Consider the following 23,365-nt stretch of genomic DNA (forward strand, 5'->3'; position numbering starts at 1 on the left):
AAAGTCATTTTAAATCAAGATTAGGGCATGTTTTCTCTTATTTCTTCTTTTATGAGGTGATTTACCAAAACGTGCATTTTTTCAATTTTTTTTTTCCACTATAAAGAACATTTCTGGACCTAAACATCTCCCAGCCACTGCATAAAACTGAATTTACTCCTTTTGGCATCTACAGAAGACATATTGGACGTCATATTAATACCAAATGAGAAGGGGCGGGGCTTTTGGATCTGTAGTTTTTAGTGGATTCTTAAAAATTTAGGACACTTTTTTTTTTTATAAGTAATCTAAAGGATATGAAAAATGTAAATATATTTTAGTTCTTTAAATACTATAAAAAATATATATTTTTTTAAGTTAAAAATGACAAAAAGCATACAGAATGATGTTTATTCAATCATAAATACAACCCAATTTACAAATTGCATTCACAAACAGACCTCTTTCTGAGCCAATCACACTTATTCTTTTGACAAATCAATGAATTAAAGTGCAAATAAAGTAAACATGAATTTAAACAAAACACTGATACAGGAATAAAGAATGTTTGAGGCAGATGGTTTTTAAATTGACCTAAATCTCCTCAACGATGGCGATTGCTACCAAAAGGTAAGAACCATAAAGTGACAAAAGTTTTACACAGACTTCCTGCTGCGCTAAAGCCAAAAATATGAAGTGAAACTTAAAAAGCGTATTAAACGCTTTGCTGTAAAACTGTTGGTTTTACATGGACTCTGATGGAAAAGGCACTCGGTAAAGAAGAAAAGGGAAGCTTTCTGTACGTTTAAAGAAGAAAAACAATCCTACAATTGTGCGCATTCAAGTATATTTATTTTATTTATTTATTTTTCTAAATGATCCGTCAACACCGATTATTGGTATGTAAGGCTTTGAAAATGATTCGGCATAGCTGGAAACTTTGTTTTTTATTGCAGCAACTTCAATTTTATGCTTTGGCTCATATTTGGCAATATTGCTCTTTTTTTTGTTTCAATAAATAGTCTCTCAGCTTTAGTTGCTACGGTTAACAGAGAGTTTTTCTCAACGGCCGCCCCACGCCGCCTTCAAAACCGTGAATGAGGTCGCACTGCTCCAGCTGATCGGAGCGGCCATTTTGCAGGAAGCAGAGCACCGTCGTTTTGCAGGTCTCTTTGCAGACCTCCGACACGTGTCCTTTGTGTCTGAGGTACCAGAACTTTTGGAAAACACGGTCGTTGTTGATGAAGGCCCGCAGCAGCGAGTGGTAGTCGGAGGGGAACGACGCGGGAAGACCGTAAGCCTCTGTGGCGCGGTACAGGAGCGTCCATTTGGGCTCCTTTACTGGATTAGTCAACACGGCTGGACGGTTGGCCTCCGTCAGGTTCAGGATGTAGGTTTCATGGTCCAGCACCAGCCGAGAGCTGCCTTTGTAATTCCCGTCCACGATGTAGACTCGATAACCTGAAGAATCGATGGTGGTGTTTCAATACGCAGAAAAATGGACAATCATTGCACCGATTGACTCACCTGGGTTCAGATTGACGTAAGTGGTGACACTGGGAGCAACGAACGCCACGCCAATTGGCCGAGTCATGCTCTCCTCGTCGTAAAACATCTGAAATTCATCCAGATGAGTGTGGCCAAAAAACTGTCCCGTGACTGTACTTTCATATCTGAAAAAAACAACAACAACAAAAGAAATTCTGAACAAAACAAAACTGGTGACCTTTTCTCTACATTATAACCCAGAAAAAGCTTCAGTCTGGCTAAACCAGAATGAAGAAGTGAAAACTTTAACAAAAAGGAGCTTATTATTACAAATAAATGCCCTAGTGGAAGTCTATATCACAACATTTTATTAAAGTGCATCAGAAAACGGCAGCAGTTTGAGTGGGAGCCTAACAAAACCAGATCAGTAAAGTTGGCGAAATAATCACAGATTAGTTTAGATTTAATAAACATTCAAAACTATTGGTTTTTCTGACAACGACCTTTAAAGGAATTTTGTTCTTGTTAAAGCAAACTAAGCAGAGAGAGACGGACGCCAAGGGACCGTCTAAAAAGTGCAAACTCCAGCGTAAAGCTAAAAAAATAAATTAGTCTCTTAAAAAAACAACAAAAAATAATAAATAGTTCTATTGATATGAGCTGAATACTCTTCATGTTCACAACAATTTTGGAACAATTTTTTGGTTTTTTTTTTCTTTACAAAAAGGAGGGTTTAATACGTGGTGCGTCACAATGTCATGGTAACAGCTTCAGTGCGAGACGCGCTCCACAATAGCTCCTTTTTGAGAAAGGGGATTGTCACGAGAAGCTTAAAAAAAAAAAAACATAATTTTAGGGGGGAAGTTCATCTCTTAGCGCTTATTTCTGTCTAGATGATGAAGCAGAAGTCTATTTTAAAAAATAACAAAGTCTAAATAGATCAATTCCTCTGTGGTGTTTCATTTCTTCCTTCTTAGATTCTCTTCTCTTTTTTTCTGCTTGATCTCAGTTTTTAAAATGATCAAATTCACCCAAATAGGTTAAAGGAAACTATAAAATCACTCTCTTGTCTTGGTGTTGTGATAAACTGGGAAAAAAGCATATCAATGACAGAAATTAATTATGGTATTAATAAAGAGTAGATGTTCAATATTTTTTGGATTGTTTAGAAATGTGTTCCTTCTGTTTTTGATGTGGTAAATTAGAGACTCTGGACATGATGTTTTTTTTATTTTTTTATTTTTGTTATTTGTTCAAGATTGAAAAATGATAACCCGCTCGGTGGTGTCAAACTAAATAAGTCTTTAATTATTAAAAAAAAATGTAATAAAGCCACCTGTTTAGTTTTATTTTAATCTTTCACTGTCACAAACTTAAAGAAAATATCTAAAAATTCAGCTTTTAACAGCAACTACTGGGTTAAAAATCATTGTGATTAAAATCAGTTAATTAGATTAATTAATTACAGGTCACAATTAATTAACCACACATAAAATTGATCACATGACAGCACTAAAAAAATATGACATTGTTCTGAAAAGAATAAAGCTATAGTCACTAGACTAATTATCACCCATTTTACTAGTTAATAGTTGAATATTTTTCAATATGTGAGAAATAAAATTTATTAAAAAGATAGTTGATAGTTTCACTATTTTCATTTGATTTTTAAAGCTACTTCACAGAAGAGCTCTGTTTGATCATTAAAATAAAAGAAGGTTAATCAAATAAAAATAGGGTAATTTTTTTTATCTTTTTATCATAATTTGTTTATTTAGTTTAGTATTGGAAAAAAAGGAAAGTATTGGATCAAGACTCAATATTGGCAGGTTTTTAAAAGCTTCTACAAAATGCCTCATTTTTGAAGTCCCACTCCAACTATACTTTGATGGATTGTAAAATTGTTGCCAGAGGTCTTTTAATTATGATTATGGGGTTTTTAGCCAAAATCACAAAGGCTTTATCGTATTTTTAAAGACATACTTTCTGCAGAGCGGCAGGAGTTCATTAGATATTTTAATGAATATTTCAGTTCTATTGACGCAGAGGTTAGCCTCCGCTTATTTCCCATCATCCCTTTGCTTACACTCTCCCCCACTAGCTTAAAACTCCTCACAAATTATATGTCAAATATGTAAAAATGATATTGAAAAGCATGTAAGGAATCTTTTTTTATGATTGTAACGTGGTCAAAGGGGAGATTTATATACATACTCTAATATTCAATTTGGTTGTATTGACAAAAAAAGAAAATTCAGTTTTTGTGCAACAATTTAGTTATTTTTGGTAATTTTTTTATTTAAAAATGTAGATTTTTTTTTTAAGGAGACCCAATTTTTTTTTTTTAAATGAGTTATATCTTTTCTGTAAACCTTTAAAAAAGATACAAAATAAAAAGGCCACAAAACATTTAAATTGTTAAATGGACCAATGTGATTTTTCCTGACCCTTTAATTTATGGATAATCTTAGTTAGGGGGTTATTTATGTATTAATTTCTTCCAATTTCATTTAATTTCTGAGTACAGTTAGAAATGTTTTCCTTTTTTATTTGTATATATATATATATATATATATAATATTATATATATATATATATTTATATAATAAAATTGTACTTTTTTGCTGTTAATTTGGTTTATTTATAGTTTTTTTATTTCCTTCCACTTTTGCTAATGCTTAAATTGAATTAATTCTGTCTTCATATGTATACATATATAATGCCATGTTTTGTAATGTCTGCAATCTACTGTCCATTAGCTAACATTAGCTTAGCATCAAAATTAGCCAGCAATATCAGAGCTCTCCAGCCGTACGGTTTTGAGCTAGATGAAAATCTGCTCCTGAATAAAGAAATACTCAGAAAGGCAGTTTTAATCTTAAATTATTTTATACATTTCCTTCATTAAGGAATTAATCTGAGATGGATTTACCTGTTGATTATGTGATAGTAGTTCCAGCTCCAACTACCAAGACACAGACCAGGTGGAATGTGACCAATGATGTGGACCTAAAACACCATGAAACTCTGATCAGAAAAAGACTTCAGCATCTAGAGAACATATTCAGAAAATTCCAAACTGACCTTTTCTCCTTTATCCTCACTGGCTTGGAGGATCTGGACCAGCCACTGCAGCTGGTTGGCGGGGTCAGTGGAGTTCACCATCAGCCAGAAGTTCTCCCGCGCACAGAAATTCATGTTGAGAGAGACCACCCTCAAACCAGGCTGAATCTCCGCCGTGTAAAACCCCCCGTATCTGAAATTCCCCAGGAAGACCACAGAGTTACCTCGCAGCAGCTGAGTCACTTCATGTTTGCATTGAAGAAGGACGTTTTTTGAGAAATGACGCCCGGTCTACTTCTGCATGACTGCAGCCAAAAAGGAAACTTATGCTAACCATCCAATCTCTCATTTCTGCATTGCTGAACTACAGTGTCATAACAACATATATATGTGTTTAAAAAACATGAACCTCAACGTCTTCAAGGCCGGATCTGGCAACCACGGTGCCCATTCATCTGCCATCGCGCCGTAGAGCCAGCCAGAAGACCTGTTGCCGTGGATGAAGGGCGGCGGGAAGCTGTTCACCGGCGTGCTCTCGTGGTTACCCACAGCAGGGTAAACGGTGACATTAGGGCCGAGGTGTCTAGACACAAAAAGCCAGCTCCCGCTTACAAATGACAAATATTTGACGAAGCAGCAGCCAGTGTCAACACCTATGAGTCACCAGCTCCAACCGCCACTTCAATGGCTTCTTTTATCGCTACATTGTGTGTCTAAGCAGAAATTTGTAACCTCAAAATGAATTTAGGAGGGAAAGTTACTTGTGGACGAGTCTTGAGATGACTGTGAGCTCCATCAGCTGCTGATCCCTCGTCTGGGACCAGACGTTGTGGGCGGGTATGTCTCCGGTCCAGTAGACCCAGTCCCAAGGCCCGACGCTGGCGGCGTTCTGAAGGAGGCTTTCCACCGTTCGCAGAGGGAGGTCGCATTTACTGTAAGTCCCCCAGTACCCGGCGCCTCTCCTCCTCCAGCTGGGACTTCCGGAGCTGTTCCGACAGCACAACGGCTCCTTGCAATCGGCAGGACTTCCAGTTTGATACTCCTGAAAGACGGGGGGACTTTAAAAGAGATGGAAGAACGCCGTCAATTCAGTCAGGAAAGCTCACTTACCTTATCCCAGTGGACGTCGGTGAGGAACAAGACTCGGCTCTGCGGAGATCCGGGTTTAGGGGGAGACGGTGGCGTGACAGGAGGTTTAGGACCCTTCGGTAGAGTGACGTTCCAGGGCGCGTAGATGTCAAATTTACCGCAGGCGGGCCCCACGAGCACGGCGCACGCTTCACTGGGCCACAGCAGGGACTCCTGCAGGGCCCGGATGAAGTCGTCCCTGAACAGCTCGGTGATTTCTCGGCACACCTGCTCTTCAGCCAGATGCAGACGGATGCAGGCTTCCCCTACAGCACGCGCCACGCGCTCTGCATTCGTATCGCTCTGGTGGAGGTACAAAAAGAGAAAAGCAGAACAAGAAGTGAAAAAAACAATCATTATTAACTAAGAGGAAATCCTATTTACAATCAGTGACTTCACAATCAGATCACAAAGGACTCCAAACTCCAAGAAGAATCTCACATATATTGACATTTTACATATATAGATGTGAATGTGGTCATTTTAGGAAGGACTTTAGAAGCTGCATGACTAACAAAATGTTAGATGTTTGTTTTTGTTCATTTAAGGAAGTTCAAACTGCAAATAAAATCTGGGTGTTAAAACCTCAATCCACTCTGATGAAAACTTAACATGTTTTTGTGTCATTTTTCTAATAAAAGGAGACATATATAAAGAAATTTAGGCATTACATTGAATTTGTGAGTATTTTTGGATTCAAATTATTGGGAATCAACAATTTGATGCAGAAATGAAAATGAAAAAAACTTGTAATTGTGATTTAGGAGCTGTAATCGGTGGATTAGAACCTCCTTCTTGGTTTTCCTCGTCCAAGCTGGAAGCTGACGCCCAACTGTACGACTGGATAGCTCTTATATTGTTTTATACATTTATTGCACCTATAATGTTTGGCTAGGAAGGGTATGAGGGGCTTTAAGATACCAGGAGAGCGCATTAAGAGATGGATGACGGGAAGTGAGGGCGGCTAGAGGCAAATTTCTAATGAACTCCTGCTTTTTTGTTCAGAAACTGTCCAGGTTCCTTCACTACTCACTATATAGTGCGTTCGCCATTTTGTCCCAATCTCAATCTACAATTCCAAAATCGAGTGCCCTAGAAATTTCCCAGAAGTCTTTGCAAAAAATCAGCATTCATCGATACTACATTAGCGAATATAGACCACAATGCAATGCGCTTGAAAAATTTTTGCAAAGAAAAAAAGTGTTTAAATGTCATTTCTTTAAACAAAATATTCACATTTTCATCATCAATACACATAAGTAGATGTAAAATGTTCGTATTGATTAGATCAAATCTGCCATTTAGGGAAAAAAATAGTGAGCATGGTGTCCGAAGTGCTTTTAAAAACCAGGGCACTAGATAGTCCTGTACTATATAGTTTTTTTAGTAGTTAGGGATTAGGGTGAACATAACCTTTGTCCTACAAAACAACAGTTTTTTGGGGGGGTTAAAAATGGTATAATTAATGTACTTTGAATGCTTTTAAAATAGATCAACAGGTAATCGAAGTGGGTTTTTGTTACATATTAGCAATTAGTTATCTGTATTATCAAGTAATAGCAAAAGGAAAAAAAAGCATTTTTCATTATTTAAGTATCCTAAAAGGCGTTTATATCTCTATAAATATCAGATTACCAGAAGCGCGATGTCAACGATGGTGAAGAGGGTTTTGCACAGCGGACAGGTGAGGTTTCTCCAGTTAAAACCCAGCACGTGCGGGGGGAACCGCTCCAGGATGACAGGCCCGAGCCGTGGGGGCATGTGGGCGGGGTGACAGGACCCCAGCAGCGGCGTGGTTACGAGCAGAGAGCCGAAGACCAGCAGGAGGGGAGGGAGGGGGCACCAGCGCAGCGGAGACCCCATTGTCCGGACAGCAGCCAGCAGGTGTCCTCCGCGGGTCTGCCAAGGACGTGAAAGCGACCAAATACGGTGAGAAAAACACCCGAAAGGAAGTCCCACGCGAGTCCGCTTGAATTTCTCACCCTTTGGTGGTTAGAATAATCGCACTTCACACCTACAAACGCTCAATTTCCGCCTATACAGCCTGCTAACACAAATTAGCTAACTTGCTACTTTTTTAAAATATACATCCGAGCAGAAAAATAGTGCCGTCGTCCTCCACAGTGACAGTCGGGTCTTCTTCCCCTCCTCTTGTTCCACTTTTTCCTTCACTTACCGAACAAGTCCGGGCGGAAACAGCGCTCCGTCACTCACAGCTCCCACTGCCCGACAAGCGCTCGCGCTGCTGCAGAAAAGCAGCGAGTCAGCTGACTGATCACGTGACAGGTTTTCTTCCTCCCTTTGAATTTTCAAAACAAACCCTAACAGAGTTTATTGCTCCATTTTACAGCAGATTGCGTTATAACTGCCTACCTTACTCTATTTAGTTATGAAAACGTTAGTTCGACTTACATGCGTTTACATGAACATAGAAATATAGCAGGAAGTTTTGCATTTTTTGTTATTGCTGAAGATCCTATAATGGATTTGTATTTTGATTTCAAAAGCATCCACTTTTAGGAAATTTGATTCCTCATTTAGCTCTGTCATGTGATCGATTTCATAATCAAAACATTACAAGAAAAATGACCTTTTTAAAGCGGAGCAAAATCTTACTCAACAATGGCCACTAGCGTTTCAAATGCGGTACTGCAGCTGTGGTTAAAATAACCTGAACATTTTACAAAAAAAACAAGCAACAATAAATGCCATAAATATAAAAACTTTATTACATCAGCAAATGTTTATAAAAGCAATTTTAATACCTCGTTCATCTCTTTGGATCTTTTTCTAATGTAATACTTACAATATCCACACTCCAATAATTCATTCTTAACATGTCTGTCATAAAGAGCACCACAGGCCAAAACTCATCTTAAGTTTTTTTTAACTTAACTCGCATTGTAAAAGAAGTGTAGGTGTTCAAACTGAGTGTAGCTATAGTGGTTTCTGGCGTTATTTACAGTGGCTTGCAGATATGTGACTGAAGTGAAGCTACAGAGTAATGTGGTTATAGAAATGAAGCAGCTGTTGGAACAACTCTTATTTGTCCTGCATCTTTTCCAGGATGGGAACGATCATGTCAAACTTGGGTCTCTTCGCCGGGTCTTCGTTCATGCACAGCCTCATCAGCTTACATATGTGAGGGGAGATTCCTGGAGGAATGGTTGGTCGGAGGCCCTCAAGAGCCACCTGAGTAACGAAAATGGATCCAGTGTCAATATATAAGCAGATGCAGGTTGTGAAGCGATGAGTTTGATCTACCTTCATGCCTATCTCCATGTGAGAGAGGTCAGCAAAAGGGACTTCTCTGGTGACCAGCTCCCAAAGCAAAACGGCAAAACTCCACATGTCAGCAGATCTCCGATTGATGTCCTCGGGCCTCTTCTGGAGGGCTGACATCAAAAGGAAAACTAATTATAAATATCAATCTTTTTTAGTCTGCATGTGTCAAAATAATTAAGGAACACATTTTTAGAAATTAATTAAAAATACACTCTTGCAGGTGTAAAAATACTTTTATTGTTTGTAATCCCAGCTATAATCATACTAAAATATTTCAAGAAAAGCACATCTTTTATCACAGTTAACCCATTTCAATCCGAATACCTTCAGGGGCCATCCAAGCTGGTGAATACATGCGACCGGGACACTGGAAGGAGAACTTGGCGTCTGCCATGCTCACCCTGGCTGTCATGTCTTCATCGATCTGTGAAGTAGATTCATCTGCTCATCATCCACCACAGTAACGAATCACATCGCTGCCGGAAATCTCTGAATGTTTAGACTTCTATCAGTTAGGAGGGAAAACAGCGTCCTACCATGACGTGTTTACTGTTGAGGTAAAGCCTCGACACCATCGGCTCCAGAGTGTGGAGGAAAGCCATCCCGCTGGCGATGTCCAACGCAAACTTCACTGCTTGGCTCTGATCAACAACCAGAGCTGACGACAAAGAAAGACAAGGAAATAACACATAAAAATCAATGACGATGACTGGTTTGTCAAAGTTTTAAGTCACAGAACTCTAATGTCAAGCAGGATTAGTAGAATTTTACTTTGAAAATCCTCATTTCCACCCTTTTTTATTTTTACAGAAGCTCAGTGTTTGGTCCAGGTTCAAATACATTTGGTGAGTTTATACCCATTTGTCTACAGTGCAGTTCTGTAAATTGTCCCACTTAAATAGTTTGAATGTTCATCATAGATACACTTCACCTATGAGAGACAGGATGTAGAAGAAGAATCCAGGAAGTCGCATTGCATGATTATCAATGTATCATGTATAGTGAAGAACATTTGTTGGTTAATAACAATGTTTTTTGCAGGTTTGTATACATTGTATCTGCTTCACGACTACATTTTATAATGGAAAAGCGCAAAATGCTAGACTGAAAACGATAGGTGGACCTTGATCAGACAGTGGACCAGTCCAGGGTCCAGAGCAAAGACAGGCTCCAGCAGACCCTTAATTCACTAATAAATAGGAAAAAATGGATGGACATGAAGAAAAGAAAACTACTTACTAGTGCCCTGATGAAGGATGTTGAAGAGCGATCCATAAGGCATGTAATGGGTGATGATGACAGGATGAGGAGAAGGAGGTGACTGACAAGCCCCGAGAACGGGCAGAATGTTTGGATGAGAAAAGATCCTGTAAGAACACAAAATAAAGGTCGTGGATAAAAAAATAAATAAATAAATTTAAAAAAAAATAGCTATGACCTTTTTTTTTTTTTTTAATAAAGGGAACAACCTACACCAAACAAGAAAGTGATCATAGATCCAGAAAATATCACTACAAGTGGACTAAAACTTTGTTACATTTCTGTTAGTATATATTATACTTTGTGTTTTTAGTTCATTTTAAGCACATGTTTAAAGTTGAACTAAAAGAAGACAAAAACTGAAGAGGAACATGAACTGGAAGATTCGACTTTTCCTGTGAAGTTTCTTTGAGCTGACAAGCTCTTAAGTTTCACTAACTTTTTTTCCCCAAGAGTATTAGAGGCAAAATTGTTTCATTAAATTTTGCAAGAATAGAACTTAAGCAGAAAATACGAGAAGAAATAACTGCAAACACTTCAGTTGGAAGGGAATTCCTGAAGCAAACTATCTTCCACTGAATTCGCTGATCAATAACATGGTTTGCTAACATTTACAAAGACACGATAATAAGTCCAAACGTCCACAGCCTCATCAGACAAAAAGTACTAAAGCTAGCAAAGATGATTAACCTGACCCCATTATGTTGCTGTGGGTCATTCTGTCAAAAAATATCATTTCTAGCACAGCAACGGCAGCATGAACACCCGCTAAAAATGTCTTTACACAAACAAACTCAGAGTTTGATGTTTTTCACGTTTGAGCCCTCATTACTTTGTAATAATTTGAATTTTGCAAATTGTGTTCAGGATCTCACAATGAAATTGAACTTTGGAAACAATGACACTGCAGTGGAGAGAACCAATTTCTGTTGAAAATCTTTTTTATCTTTCTAAGTTTTTTTTTATTTGGTTTGGATGTTGTGCTGTTTGTGAAAATAGTTTCTAAATTCTCCTTTTGAAAATAAAGTATTTTTGGACTGAATTGAACCATATACAGGTGCAAGAAAAGGTATGTGAACCCTTTGGAAGTACCTCAATTTCTTGATGAAATGCACACATGATGTGTTTTTCTTTTCTCAATCTAAATGAGACAATGGAGAAAAACATCGCCTTCTTAAATCACACCAATTTATGTTCTTGTTGAACACAATGGTGTGTCTAGTCTATGCATAAAACCAAGTCATTCCAAAGGGTTCACATATTTTCTACTGCAACTGTTGTTGAAAACGGGTAAGTTTGATAGACAGAACTGTCTATTTGTTAAAATAAAACGGATACAAACAACTAAATAAAAAAAAGTATGACTACTTATTCCTCATACTATTGTTTTTTTAGTGCTACTACTGTAATTTTTTGGAAAAATGGAGGCCTGCATTACCTGAGTTTGGGATGCTCCTCGTTAAAATCCCTGCTCTTCCTGGTGGTCCAGTCTCTCACGTGCAGCACTTTCACTATAATCTCATCCCCTTGCCATCGACCCTGCCATAACTGCACACACAGCATTCAGTAAATAATTGGGGGAGCTGAAAAAGGCTGTAAACAATAAAAGTAGAGGACAGAGTGCAGCTGACCTCCCCAGATTGGTTTTCATTGATTTTTGCCAGGAGCGAAAGCTGCTTATAATCAATGCCGGCCTGCTTGTTAAGGGTGCCATTACCTGTGAGTTCAGCAGAAGTGAAGATAAATAATAGAGAATGAATGTGAATTTGACAGCGCGATCAGTGAAGGTCACTCACGGGGTCGTGTCCTCATTGTGCCCTTCCAGAAAGTTTCCTTGTATGGGATTTTGCTCATATTCTGACCCATTTTTTCAGCTTTTTCTAGAAAATTAACAACAAATAGGTTAAAAGATGCAAGAAAAGAGAGATGTATTTTGTGTTAAATAAGAAGTAACCTTGTAGAAGCTGTCTTAGGTGAGGCTTGGCTTTGTCCAGAGGCGTCTGTCCATATCTGTTGCATATACACACTTGGGCCCCACTGACTACCAAGTCCTAAAAGGATCAAATCTGTTTTATTTATTGTTTAGGATTACATAAAAAACAGGTAAATGTTGTGAGCTTTGACTGCAGTGGCGGTTTGTGCCCAGAAGGGGGCGTCTTCACCCCACAGAAGCAAGAGTGTGTGTATCTGTGTCACAACAGACCTCTGCAACTTCCTCCTGGCCCCAGAAGCAGGCGTAGTGGAGCGGGGTGTTCCCGTGCTCGTTGACGGTGTTGGGGTCGGCTTTGCACTGGATCAGCTGGAAGTCACATGACACCCAAATGAGACGTCTAAGCGGTGCCAACAGCCTTTGGCTCGGGCAAGAGGACGGTTTTTACCTTGGCCACAATGTCTCTGTGTCCATGGCTTGCTGCGAGATGCAGCGGGGTATCGTCACCGCGGTTCATCACGTTAATGCGGGCGCCTCTCATGATGAGCATGTCCACCACACCGCTTCGACCCTCCCTGCACGCCCAGTGGAGGGGGCTAAAACCATGGTCGTCTCTGACACAGACAGGAGAATGCAGGCCGATAAATATCAAAAAAACACTTAACCAAATTTTGTTTTAGATATTTTAACTAAGGTTCCTGTAAAAAAAAAAGGTTTAATTAAGAAAAAGCCCAACTAAAATACAGGCATTAAAAACAATACTTGATGCTTCTGTTTTGTGACTCTTAGGGATTTTATTTTCATCAAAGATGAAGGTTGCTAAACAATAAAGAAAAAGAGACAAAAAAAAAAAAAAAAAGTTTGAAAGTGCTCTTCATCTGAAGCTGTGAAACCTGTAAACAAAATACACAGGCATGCTCACCCCCATGCATGCATGACTTCCAGCTGCACTGAACCATTGATGTTTATTGATGATGCGACTGATAAAAGAGTAAGCTGGATGAAGTCCGAGATATAAAATCTAGTTCTGTTTGCTTACATTTCCCCAGAACCCATGAATGACTTCATATAAAATGTTTAAAAGTAGTGCTGTGTTTAATAAAAATCAGTTCAATTACTACATAAATCACTATTTAAATCCATGAATTAAACTTTCTTTTAGATAATATTTTGTTTTTTGCATTTTTTTTTTTGCCAAAAAATGCTTTTGGTTTGGCTAGGTCAATATATTAATACATATCACTATATTAATACTGAAAAGATTTATTTTTTTAATCTAATAAAATTTACTTTAACAGAAAATTTTAAAAACAATTATTTTTCCTATTGAAACTGATATCAAATCAAACTGATTTAGTCTACAGGCAGGAATACCAAGACCTTTGACCTCTTTTTGAATCTATAACTCAAAAATCCAGTACCCTGGAAATTTCCCAGAAGTCTCTGAAAAAAAACTAGTGTCTATCGATGCTCACTAGATAAGCAAATATAGACGCATTTCATTTGACCACTTTGTCATTGAAAAAAAATTTCTTTTAATTATTTTTTTAATATACATGATCCATGTTTCATAATCAGAACACAATGGATTCATAAATAGTCTTGATAAAATGTTCATATTTATTAGATTTTTACTTACAAATGAATGACATATTCACCTTTAAACAACAAAAAAAGTGTTTGAATTGCATTAAAATCCAGAGCACTGGGTAGTTCTGTAATGATTGTCCGACTCCAGAATCAGATGTGGCTCTTGTATCCCATTATTTGTAGCCCTTTGACTTTAAAGAAAAATACTAATGCTTTGAATAATTTTTGTAAAAGTTATGGAAATTTTGTCTTTTTTTTTTAAGGATTTTTAACACGTTATATAACTTAGCAAAATGATGATAAATGGTTTAATCTATGATCAGAGTGGTTTATTATTAAATCATATACTCTTACACTCTGTTCTGCTCAAAGGTAACGTTTTTAAAGTACACTGCTAAAAAAATAAAAATAAAGGAAACACCTAAACAAGTCAATGTTACTTCAAGTCAATCACACTTATTTGTAATCAAACTCTCCGTTAGGAAACAACACTGTCTGACAATCAACTTCACGTTTATGTGCAAATGGAATAGACAACAGGTAGAAACAATAGGTGATCATCAGCAAATCATCCAATGAAGGAGTGGTGACCACAGACAGCTTCTCCTTCCTCATGTTTTTTGATGATGTTTTGGTGACTTTTGAATGCCGACAGTGTTGTTATTCCAGTGGTACCATGAGACGGCGTCTACAACCCACACAAGTGGTCAAGGTAGTGCAACCCCAAGACGGAATATCTATGCAAGCCGTGGCAAGAAGGTTTACTGTGTTTGCCAGATTATGGAGGCGCTACCAGGAGAGAGGCCAGTACACCAGGAGAAATGGAGGAGGCTGTAGGAGGGCAAGAACCCTGCATCAGGACCACTACCTCCTTTGTGCAAGGAGAAACAGGAGGAGAACTCCCAGAATGTTAGAAACTGTTAGAAACAGACTCCATAAGGGTGGTATGAGGGCCCCACCTCCACAGGTGAGAGTTGCACTTACAGCCCAACACTTTGGAAGACATTTGGCCTTCGCTAGAGAACACCAAGATTAGAAAATTCACCACTGGTGCCCTGTGGTCTTTACAGATGAAAGCAGGTTCACACTGAGCGCATGTGACAGAGTCCGGAGACGTTCTGGTGTCTGCAACATCGTCTAACATGTCCGGTTTGGCAATGGGTCAGTAATAGCTTGGGGTGGATTTATTTTGGAGGGCCACACAGCTCTCTGTGTGCTCACCAGAGGTAGCATGAGTGCCATTAGGTACAGAGATGAGATCCTAAAACCCCCTGTGAGAGGAGGAGATCCCCCAAACACCATCCGCCGCCTCATCAGAAGCATTCCCACACTCTACTGAGACTCATTGTGACTTGTTTCAAAGACATTACACACAAGTTGTATCAACCTGTGGTGTGTTTTTCCATTTGAATTTTAAATATGATTTCACATCCAGACCTCCATAGGCTGATGCATTTAATTTACATCAATTATTTTTGTGTGGTTATGTTGTCAGCACGTGCAACTCTAAAGAATAAATAAATAATAATAAATAAATAAATTTTTGAGCTGTGTATATTTGAAGATTAAAAAAATGGATTCTACACACATGTTGTCAATGTTAAAATTTGATATTAAAAAGAGAAAAAGGATGAAGATGCACCAAAATCATAGAGATAGAAAATCCCACGTTTAAATTTACCTTCTTGCATTTTTACTTCAAGTTATTTTACTTCAAGATCTTATTTGAGAGTGTATTTTATTTTGAAAGGAACTTTTAAGTGGTGCTGTCCAAAGTAAAATACGTAAAAAAAATAATAACACTGTAAAAATTAAATTATTGGAGATATACAAAAGCTACATTTTATGAATAAAATGCTTAATAGTCACAAAATCATAAATATAGTCTATGGCCCAATCTGAATTCTTCCCTTCTCCCTTCCCCTTCATTTGGCCCTCCAAACTGAGAGTCATGAAAAAATAGTGTCCAATATTTCAGACGTCACTTTCGTTTGATGACGTCACCAATAATTTCAATGTAAACCTCTGTGGTTCAGAGCTAACCAAACGTGAAGAAAAGCGCTTCTCAGTGCGACACGGTTCACCCTCATGACAGAGGACATTGTATTCCTCCGCTTGGAGGGTGGAATTTAAAAATTAAATTCCAGGACACGACTTGCGCTTAAACTGCCCTTTCAAATGGAGGGCGAAGAAGTTGGAATTGGTCTATATTTCTACCTTTACAGGTTGCAGACCCCTGAGTTAGGAGGCAGTGATGGAATTCAGACATAGCCCTTATCTTTAGGCCAACTTTCATAAAAAAACAACAACATTTACCTCAAATTTAATTCATTTTTCGTTATAATAGTCAGTTCAAACATTCCTACAGTGAGAGCAAGTCATGACAGCTTGAAGGTGAAAACAAACCATTGTACTCTTTTAGATCATGCTAGCCAGCGGGTCCTCCAGATACCACAAACAGAATGTCAGCTGACAAAACACTATCTGTGTGGTTCGCACCCCCACCACCTACTAATCTTTATTTAGACTTAAGCAGACGCTTCCCCTTCTCTGCCTGCAGTCCTGTCAAATGAAAAATGATAGCTGCTACTGCCAGCTAGCATATGCAAAGGTGCAAACAGGCTCGGTGAGCATTTCACCAGCACAGCCAACAAGGAGCCAGGCTGTCACCTCTGTGTGACTGGCCTTTTCACCCTCTTTTACATTACCTGACCCCCTGATGGCAATTGCTGGGGCTTCTCACGACCCACTGTAAAGCCACAAACTTCTGTTAGACCAGTTACTCTCTGCAGGGCTTGTATGAAATAGCTGCACAACTAGCTCACACTGAGGTGAAATAGCAGTTTAATAGCTTCACTGTCATTTCTGATCCAGCAATGTGGACGGACAGCTCATACTCCAACCACCCTGCTGGCTATAAAAAGCAGCAAGGGTGGAAAAAACAGAAGTTTAGGAATGACAGGCTGGAAAATACGGTGAGCCAAGCTTTCCCTCCAAGTTTCCTTCTCCCTTTGCTTTTGTTTTTAATACCTATTCCTGTAGTTGTCGCTTCGCGGAGCAGATTGAAACGTCTGGGTCACCACTCTCGCTGTCTGCTTTTATTTTCAACACACCCTCTCATCAGATTTCACTTTTATTACACATTTCTGACATTCTGAGAGGAAGGAATGGTGGGAGTCTGCATAGTGGAGCTTCCTCGGAGCAAGAGTCAAAATCGGGAGGCCTCCGGCGTAATGACTGGCCTCTCAGATGTTTATGTGGGACGGCGGGAGGCTGCTGGAGGAGCTCTGTCAGCGAGGGCTTGCCCCTTTATGGAGCTGCGCAGAGGAAATGGCCTTGGCTCTTGTGCGGTTGGCTAGCAGCCCCGAAAGTCAACGTCAACAAACTGTACATATATGGCTTTGTTCAAGAATGAGATAAAGGCCTCCGACCAATCAGTGAAAAAGGAGAAAACGGGTCTAAAAAAGGATCTAAAAGATGACATCATTCTTATCATGATAAATTTAACATTTAGCACATAAATGTTGGCATTTTTGGCCGCATTTCATACTGATTTTTTTAACTACCGTTATTTTTTTAAGTCTCTCTCCTACTATCTTATGATCTATTTTAAAAGCATTTTCGGTGGTCTTTTAATTAGGATTATGCAGTTTTTAGGCAAAATAGAAAAAACAATGTCAATTTCTACTACATAGTTTCTGCAGAACGACAACAGTTCATTAGAAATGAGCCTGAGTTGTGGCCAAAACCCCCCAAAACCCATCATCGATCTGTTTACACCTTCTCCAACTAGCTTACGGCCCCTCACAACCCCAACCTGACATTATCTGTACAACAAAATGGAGAGCAATATTGGAGCTGTCCAGCCGTACAGTTTTGAGCCAGATTCCTGCTCAGACAAGGAAAACAAAGTGGATGCAACAGAATGGAGCAGAGAGGAAAACTGCCGATTATAGCTTTTATGTCACTGCTACAATTTTTCCCAAATGCATTTTTGCATTTGTTCCAGATTCAAAATTTTGCATCAGAAAAATGCCACAATAACATGCTAAAATCACCAAAAACACAATTTTCATCGGAGTGAGTCTTTGAGCATATATGAGCATACCTAAGGTTTATTTGTGATCTTCAGCACGGTTCTGGACAAAGTCAAGACTGTAGTAAAAGCAACATCCCCCGGTCATTTTAAACAGCAGTTTTTCCAGATGACATCATAGGGAAAAGAAGCTGGAGCCCTCACAGCTGAGAGATGCTGAGCCACTCCGCAGGCCAGAACACAATGTGGAAACTATTCTAGCACTCTGAAAAGTGCCAAGAATGTCTTTGTGTGAGCACACCTGAGTCAACCCCCCCATAAATCCAACATGCTTTGTTTTTATCAAGTTCTACAACCTGTTGCTTGGAGTTAAAGTCCCATTGTAATCATATTTTGATCTTTTATTTATGATTATACAGTTTTTATACAAGAAAAACGTAATTTCCAGGACATAGTTTCTGCAGAGCAGCAGTAGCTCATCAGGCAGGACTATTGGCACAGAGTAAGCCTGCCCTCATTTCCCATCATACCTTTATTTGCACACTCTCCTGCCAGCATACAGCCCATCAAACCCCTATCATAACACAAAAATGGCGAGCTATATCAGAGATTTCCATCCATATGGACGAGAAAAAACGATTTTTTGTTTTATTTATTATTATTTTATTTTTTAAAGTTATTTTTATTTTTTGTTTTATTATTTCAATAAATCCATCGGAATGGAGCAGAGCAGGAAGCTTATGCCCCGCCCACTGCTACAAGCTTTAACATTTTTTCGTCTTCACCTAATAATTCACAATGATTTGAATAAAGACGAGCTCAGAAATGCTATTTTAGGCTTAATCATCCCAAACGAACACAATGTCTTTAAACAACATACCTGTGGTCAGGTATGGTCACCAGAACTGATGAATTCAGGTAAAATAAGCCCCTCCTCCACCCTCAAAAATGTCCGCTTACCCCAGGTTGAGATCATTCTCCGTGTTGTCCAGCCACAGACGGACAGCCACAGAGTTTCCCTCTCGGCACTGTGTGAAGATGTCATCCATGTTCACCCGTTCAGTCTTTAAATAGGGACCATGGGGCCTGAATAATGACATTAAAACCTCTTTTTACTCGACTTATTAGTCTTTACATCACTATTTTAAGTCGTGTGTCGACTATGCGCCGTTGTTTCCAAACCTTTTAATTAAAAAAATAATAAATTATCTACTCAATTATGACGAAAAATTCCCATTATGCTGTATTTAAATGTAACTTTTACACCGGATGTGAGTCAAAAACGTAGATGATAAAATAGACGGCTAGCCAAAACTAGAAAGTGCTCAAATGGACTTTCCCATTTTCCTCCTCCCTTTATCTTTCAACGCGACTCAGTTGGGCTGATCAATTATTTAATAAGAAAAGTTAAGCTAACGGGAAACGACTACTTTATTAAATATTATCTTTATCAAAAAACGCACAAGTTGGTAGGAAAAGCTTACCAGTCGCCTTTTTTCTTGACTTCTTTCTGTCTCCCCTGCTCCTTACTTTTTTTTGTTCCTTTTTTTCTTCTTCAAGGACTGAGACCACGCCCCGCCCACCACTCCAAGTTTGATGCGGGTTACTCATGCAGTTGTAGCATTGACAGCCACGAACAGCGACTCCTGCTGGAGGAAATTCGACACTGCAACTTCCTGCGTAAATAAGCTTTTGAACATGGGTGAGGTCAAAAGCCACAAATGGTTGGAGGAGATTCTCAGGGAAACAACAATCTTCGCAGAAAATAATTTTAAATAATAAAATAAATGTTTAAAAATACATTTTCATCTTGAATGTTATAGTTGTAAATAAAAACAAGTACTAAAAAACTTTAAAACTATAATTTGCCCATAAATCCACAAACAGTTTATTTATCTTTAAAGTGTTTTAAAGTCCTACTTTTTGTTTCTTTGTGATGGAAAAAAGCCTTCACTGCATTATAATAGAAGCATATTATTCATATCTACAAGTACTCTCAGTAACATCTGCAAAATATTTCCTTTCTTCTTATTCTTTTGTGTATTTATACTCATTTTAAAAAACGGAGAATCTAAATTTAAAGCAGTGTTTTGCCAAACTAACTATCTGCTTGATAAAGAAGCTCTTTTAAAGTTCTGAAAAGTGAAAGTGGCTCAAAAGTGCTCTTTTTAAGATGAATTATCCCATTTTGTTGACTTGCGAGTGTCTCAACATCCTGGTACGAGTGATTGTAGCCAATGGAACAGGAAGGAAATTACGACAGATAAGAAGCTGTACGACAAAGGTCATGAACTTTACTCCTTTATATGCAGCATGCATGGAAATTTAAGTTGCATTTGCAATTTTAATGGACAAATAGATAGCCATAGAGTCAAAATTGGTCACCTTTTAATTTATGTCTGAAAATTGGTAGATTTATTGCTTTAAAAAAGCAGATTTTAAGCAGTTTCAAGCTTGTTGAGTGAACGAAAAACTATACGTTTGTAAAAATACATTTAAAGTTTGGCTCTTTTTCAAGCAACATATTTTTTCTAGAACAATTTCAGTTATTAAACAAAAAAATATGAAGAAATTGGGACCCTTCATACATTTTATTATTGGACAATGACTTAAAAACAAAATTTAAAGAGAAAAACAGCACAGAATACAGAGATGTGGTAAGCAGCCAAAAGTTACCAGTAGAGACCAGTCTGACTTTTTTAATCTGTTGAAAATTGCTGACCAAGTTTTCAAGATTCAGAAAAATAAAATGAAATAAAATAGACAAGAAAACTCAGAGAAGAAGATGGACCCGTGTTTCTATAAAAGATTTGAAAGAACGGATGTTCACAGATCTATAGATTGTAGATGATCATTTTGACCCAAAAGCTAATGTGTCTCCAGTCTCAGCTGAAACTTAAAAACCATCGGATGATTAAGACTGCTGCCCAGGAAGAGGTGAAACCTGCGAGGATCGATCCTGGCCGGCCAATCCCTCGGATTTGGAAACTGTAGGAGCTTCTGACAGCAGGTTCTCCAATACAGGTGCTTGTTTGCTCCCAAAATCTCTTTGGGTTTCCGCTAAAGTTGGCTGTGGAAGTCCCTGTGGAGCTTCAGTATTAGGCGTGAGTGGAGTTGCAGCTGAAAGTTCGAGTCCTGCGTTTGGAATATCTAAGTTTGCTGGCACCACAACTGAGCCCTGCATCTCTGATGCAACTTGTGGGGACTCGGACGGACTGAGTTGGGGCTGAAATGCCTGTGGTGCTTCTGCAGTCCCGGCCCCTGCAGAAATGGTCGCCGCCTCAGTTGCCTGGGCATTCTCCGCAGCTTTGCTCTCCAGCTCCTCCATGCGGCGCTGCACCATCCGGGGCATCAGCTGCACGTAGGTGTTCATGAGGCGGTGGTTGGAGCGAATCAGTTTCCCTGCACAGTTGTCCACACAACGTTCCTGCAGAAACAATCATTCAGAACCACAACTTCTGCTAGAGTAGTAAAATAAACTAACTCAAACTATATTCAACTCATTAACAAACAGTTGAACAATATGTATGCCTCCACCAAGCTCCTGACTACACTACCCATAATGCTTTAGCAATCCATTGGCTTTGTAGTTAAAAAATGAAAACACTTTGAAAGATTTTTGAGTTACCGAAAATTGATTGGAAGTAGATACAACTATAATCCATACTTAAGGCGGATTTTAAGAAGGATTTTTGAACAAAATCAAGTATTTTAAGTCAATAAATATGTTTTATTGTCCAAAGGTAAACTTGTCAGTTCTAGGGAACAGAAAACAATAACAGAGATTTAAAAGATCCATTTTGGCGAGTTCAGGGGTCTGCAACCTGAAACCTCCGGAGCCACCTGTAGCTGTTTTATCCCTGTATCGTGGCTCTTTAGCTTTAATAAAAAACGTTTAAATAAATAATAGATGAGTTAGTGAAATTTTGTCATTTCTGTTTAGATTTTTAACATTTCAAACAACTAAGCAAAAAAAGTTTAATTTACCGTCAAATTTTGTAGAAATGTTCTTTAAATTTGTGTTTTTAATTAATAGCTTGTCAAATGAAAGTCTTTAACCGCTTTTTTATTTTTGTAAATTACACTAAAATGGTTAAAGTTTTGAACAAATGCAGTTTAAAATGACTGTCTTGCATGTTTAATATAACAAAAGCTGCTGCAGCAGGAGGACCTATTTTACACAGGGTGGGTTTTATTTTGAAAGGAACTAGTCTGTAGTGCCATCAAAAAATAAAATAAGTTGCAACTGTTAAACATATAGACACTCTTGTTATTTAATTATTGAAATATTTAAAAACTACATTTATAAATGATTGTTTCATTGCAAAAAAAAAAAGCTTAAATATTGAGCATTTTTAAAAGATAAATTAAGACTTTGTGGCTCTCGTTGGGTTCTGGCCAGATGTCTAAAGATCATATTAAAAAGAAAAAAAAAACATAAAATCACTGGTAAAAAGAGAAAGTAGTTGATATTTGAATTGAAATAGCCTCCAGTGTGATTAGTCAGACTGGTTTAATAATCCATCAGATGCAGGAATAAATGATCATTTGTATTTGTCTCTTTTGTGTCTTATTGCTCAGTAGCGCCACCCTGATGGTAGGCAAAAAAAGTGCACCTTATGGTAAGATTCATTCACTGAGCTCGGTTTTCTGGCAGAGATGCACCACAAACAATAAAACCAACTGTTTTTTTAAACCACTATTTGCATTTGCTTCATTGAGATGATCCTATATTCTACAGGATGTCTTATTTTGAAAGGGATTCATGCAAACCTCTGACAAAAGTAGCATATTTAGAACAAAAAAAATATTTTCTCTTAATTTTTATGTTGTATTAATGCCAAAAGACGATAGGTAATTTATATAGATTATAACAGTGAAGTGTCTCATAGATCAGAGCCTGCTGTACCTCGTCCATCGTCAGGTTCCTGTAGTTGAAGTTGCTCGAACACCGTTGAAAGCAGATTTCAGTCATGCGGTTGTAAACGAGGAGAAAATCCTTCAGCTGTTGGAAATATAAAAAACCCAAAACGTCATCAAGTCTGGATTGATCAGAACCAACTTGATCGTTAGGCTTACGTTTCTCAGCTGCTGGTCGGGATCCATGGCTGCTGCTCCGTGGAGGGAAAGTGGTGAACGGAAGCGTTAAAACTGGACCTAATGTGGTAAATCTGAAACCATAAACTCCGAAAGTCTTTCAAATGTTTTATTTAACAGCAAGGTTCAATGTAACCCTCACCTGAACAGATTCTGATAGCTAAAGGATCTTAGTAGCATGACATTCACATGCGCGCTGCCATGTTTGGAACAAAGATCGTCTCTGCTTGAGAAGAGGTTTTACTCTGTTTCAATTTTTGGTTTATTATCCTGAAAAAGGTTTTATTTATTTTCTTTTAACCAAGCAAAATTTCAGGTTTTCTCAGGTAGTTTATGTTTTATATTAAAAGGTAAAAATAATAATCCATAAATTTGTATACTTCTGAAATACAATTACAAAAACAATATTTTTTACTTACATGAAAAATTATAAAATGCAACAAATATATAATTAGTGTTCCATTAACATAGATTTTTTTTTGTGAGAATAACCTAACCAATATATTTAT

At 38.1% G+C, this 23,365-nt stretch overlaps 3 protein-coding genes across 5 annotated transcripts; all 3 read right to left on the bottom strand.

Annotated features, from left to right (window-relative positions):
* Window positions 1–374: 374 nt before the first annotated feature.
* Window positions 375–7,970, bottom strand: smpd1 (sphingomyelin phosphodiesterase 1). 3 transcript variants are annotated; one of them, XM_024266050.2, is made up of 9 exons: window positions 7,835–7,970; window positions 7,294–7,557; window positions 5,641–5,961; window positions 5,292–5,572; window positions 4,940–5,113; window positions 4,552–4,723; window positions 4,400–4,476; window positions 1,507–1,652; window positions 375–1,440 (listed from the first exon to the last, which is right to left on the bottom strand). In XM_024266050.2, exons 2-9 carry the CDS (start codon window positions 7,519–7,521, stop codon window positions 1,025–1,027), a joined length of 1,815 nt encoding a protein of 604 aa, XP_024121818.1. In that variant the 5' UTR covers window positions 7,522–7,557; window positions 7,835–7,970; the 3' UTR covers window positions 375–1,024. The 3 variants fall into 3 exon arrangements, with proteins under 3 accessions (XP_024121818.1, XP_036071129.1, XP_036071130.1); XM_036215236.1 differs by having other exon boundaries at window positions 7,747–7,917; XM_036215237.1 differs by lacking the exon at window positions 7,835–7,970 and adding an exon at window positions 7,641–7,816.
* Window positions 7,971–8,366: 396 nt separating this feature from the next.
* Window positions 8,367–19,455, bottom strand: ilk (integrin-linked kinase). The gene is made up of 13 exons (XM_024266051.2): window positions 19,244–19,455; window positions 18,720–18,845; window positions 12,582–12,747; window positions 12,407–12,502; window positions 12,158–12,254; window positions 12,000–12,083; window positions 11,835–11,920; window positions 11,642–11,751; window positions 10,183–10,310; window positions 9,480–9,601; window positions 9,268–9,367; window positions 8,923–9,053; window positions 8,367–8,850 (listed from the first exon to the last, which is right to left on the bottom strand). The coding sequence occupies exons 2-13, from the start codon at window positions 18,806–18,808 to the stop codon at window positions 8,701–8,703; spliced, it is 1,359 nt and encodes a 452-aa protein (XP_024121819.1). The 5' UTR covers window positions 18,809–18,845; window positions 19,244–19,455; the 3' UTR covers window positions 8,367–8,700.
* Window positions 19,456–20,331: 876 nt separating this feature from the next.
* Window positions 20,332–23,110, bottom strand: timm10b (translocase of inner mitochondrial membrane 10 homolog B (yeast)). The gene is made up of 4 exons (XM_024266796.2): window positions 22,999–23,110; window positions 22,839–22,870; window positions 22,669–22,764; window positions 20,332–21,186 (listed from the first exon to the last, which is right to left on the bottom strand). Exons 2-4 carry the CDS (start codon window positions 22,863–22,865, stop codon window positions 20,674–20,676), a joined length of 636 nt encoding a protein of 211 aa, XP_024122564.1. The 5' UTR covers window positions 22,866–22,870; window positions 22,999–23,110; the 3' UTR covers window positions 20,332–20,673.
* Between the last annotated feature and the right edge of the window lie 255 nt (window positions 23,111–23,365).

This window comes from Oryzias melastigma, linkage group LG14 (assembly GCF_002922805.2).
Source record: "Oryzias melastigma strain HK-1 linkage group LG14, ASM292280v2, whole genome shotgun sequence".
Classification (NCBI taxonomy): domain Eukaryota; kingdom Metazoa; phylum Chordata; class Actinopteri; order Beloniformes; family Adrianichthyidae; genus Oryzias; species Oryzias melastigma.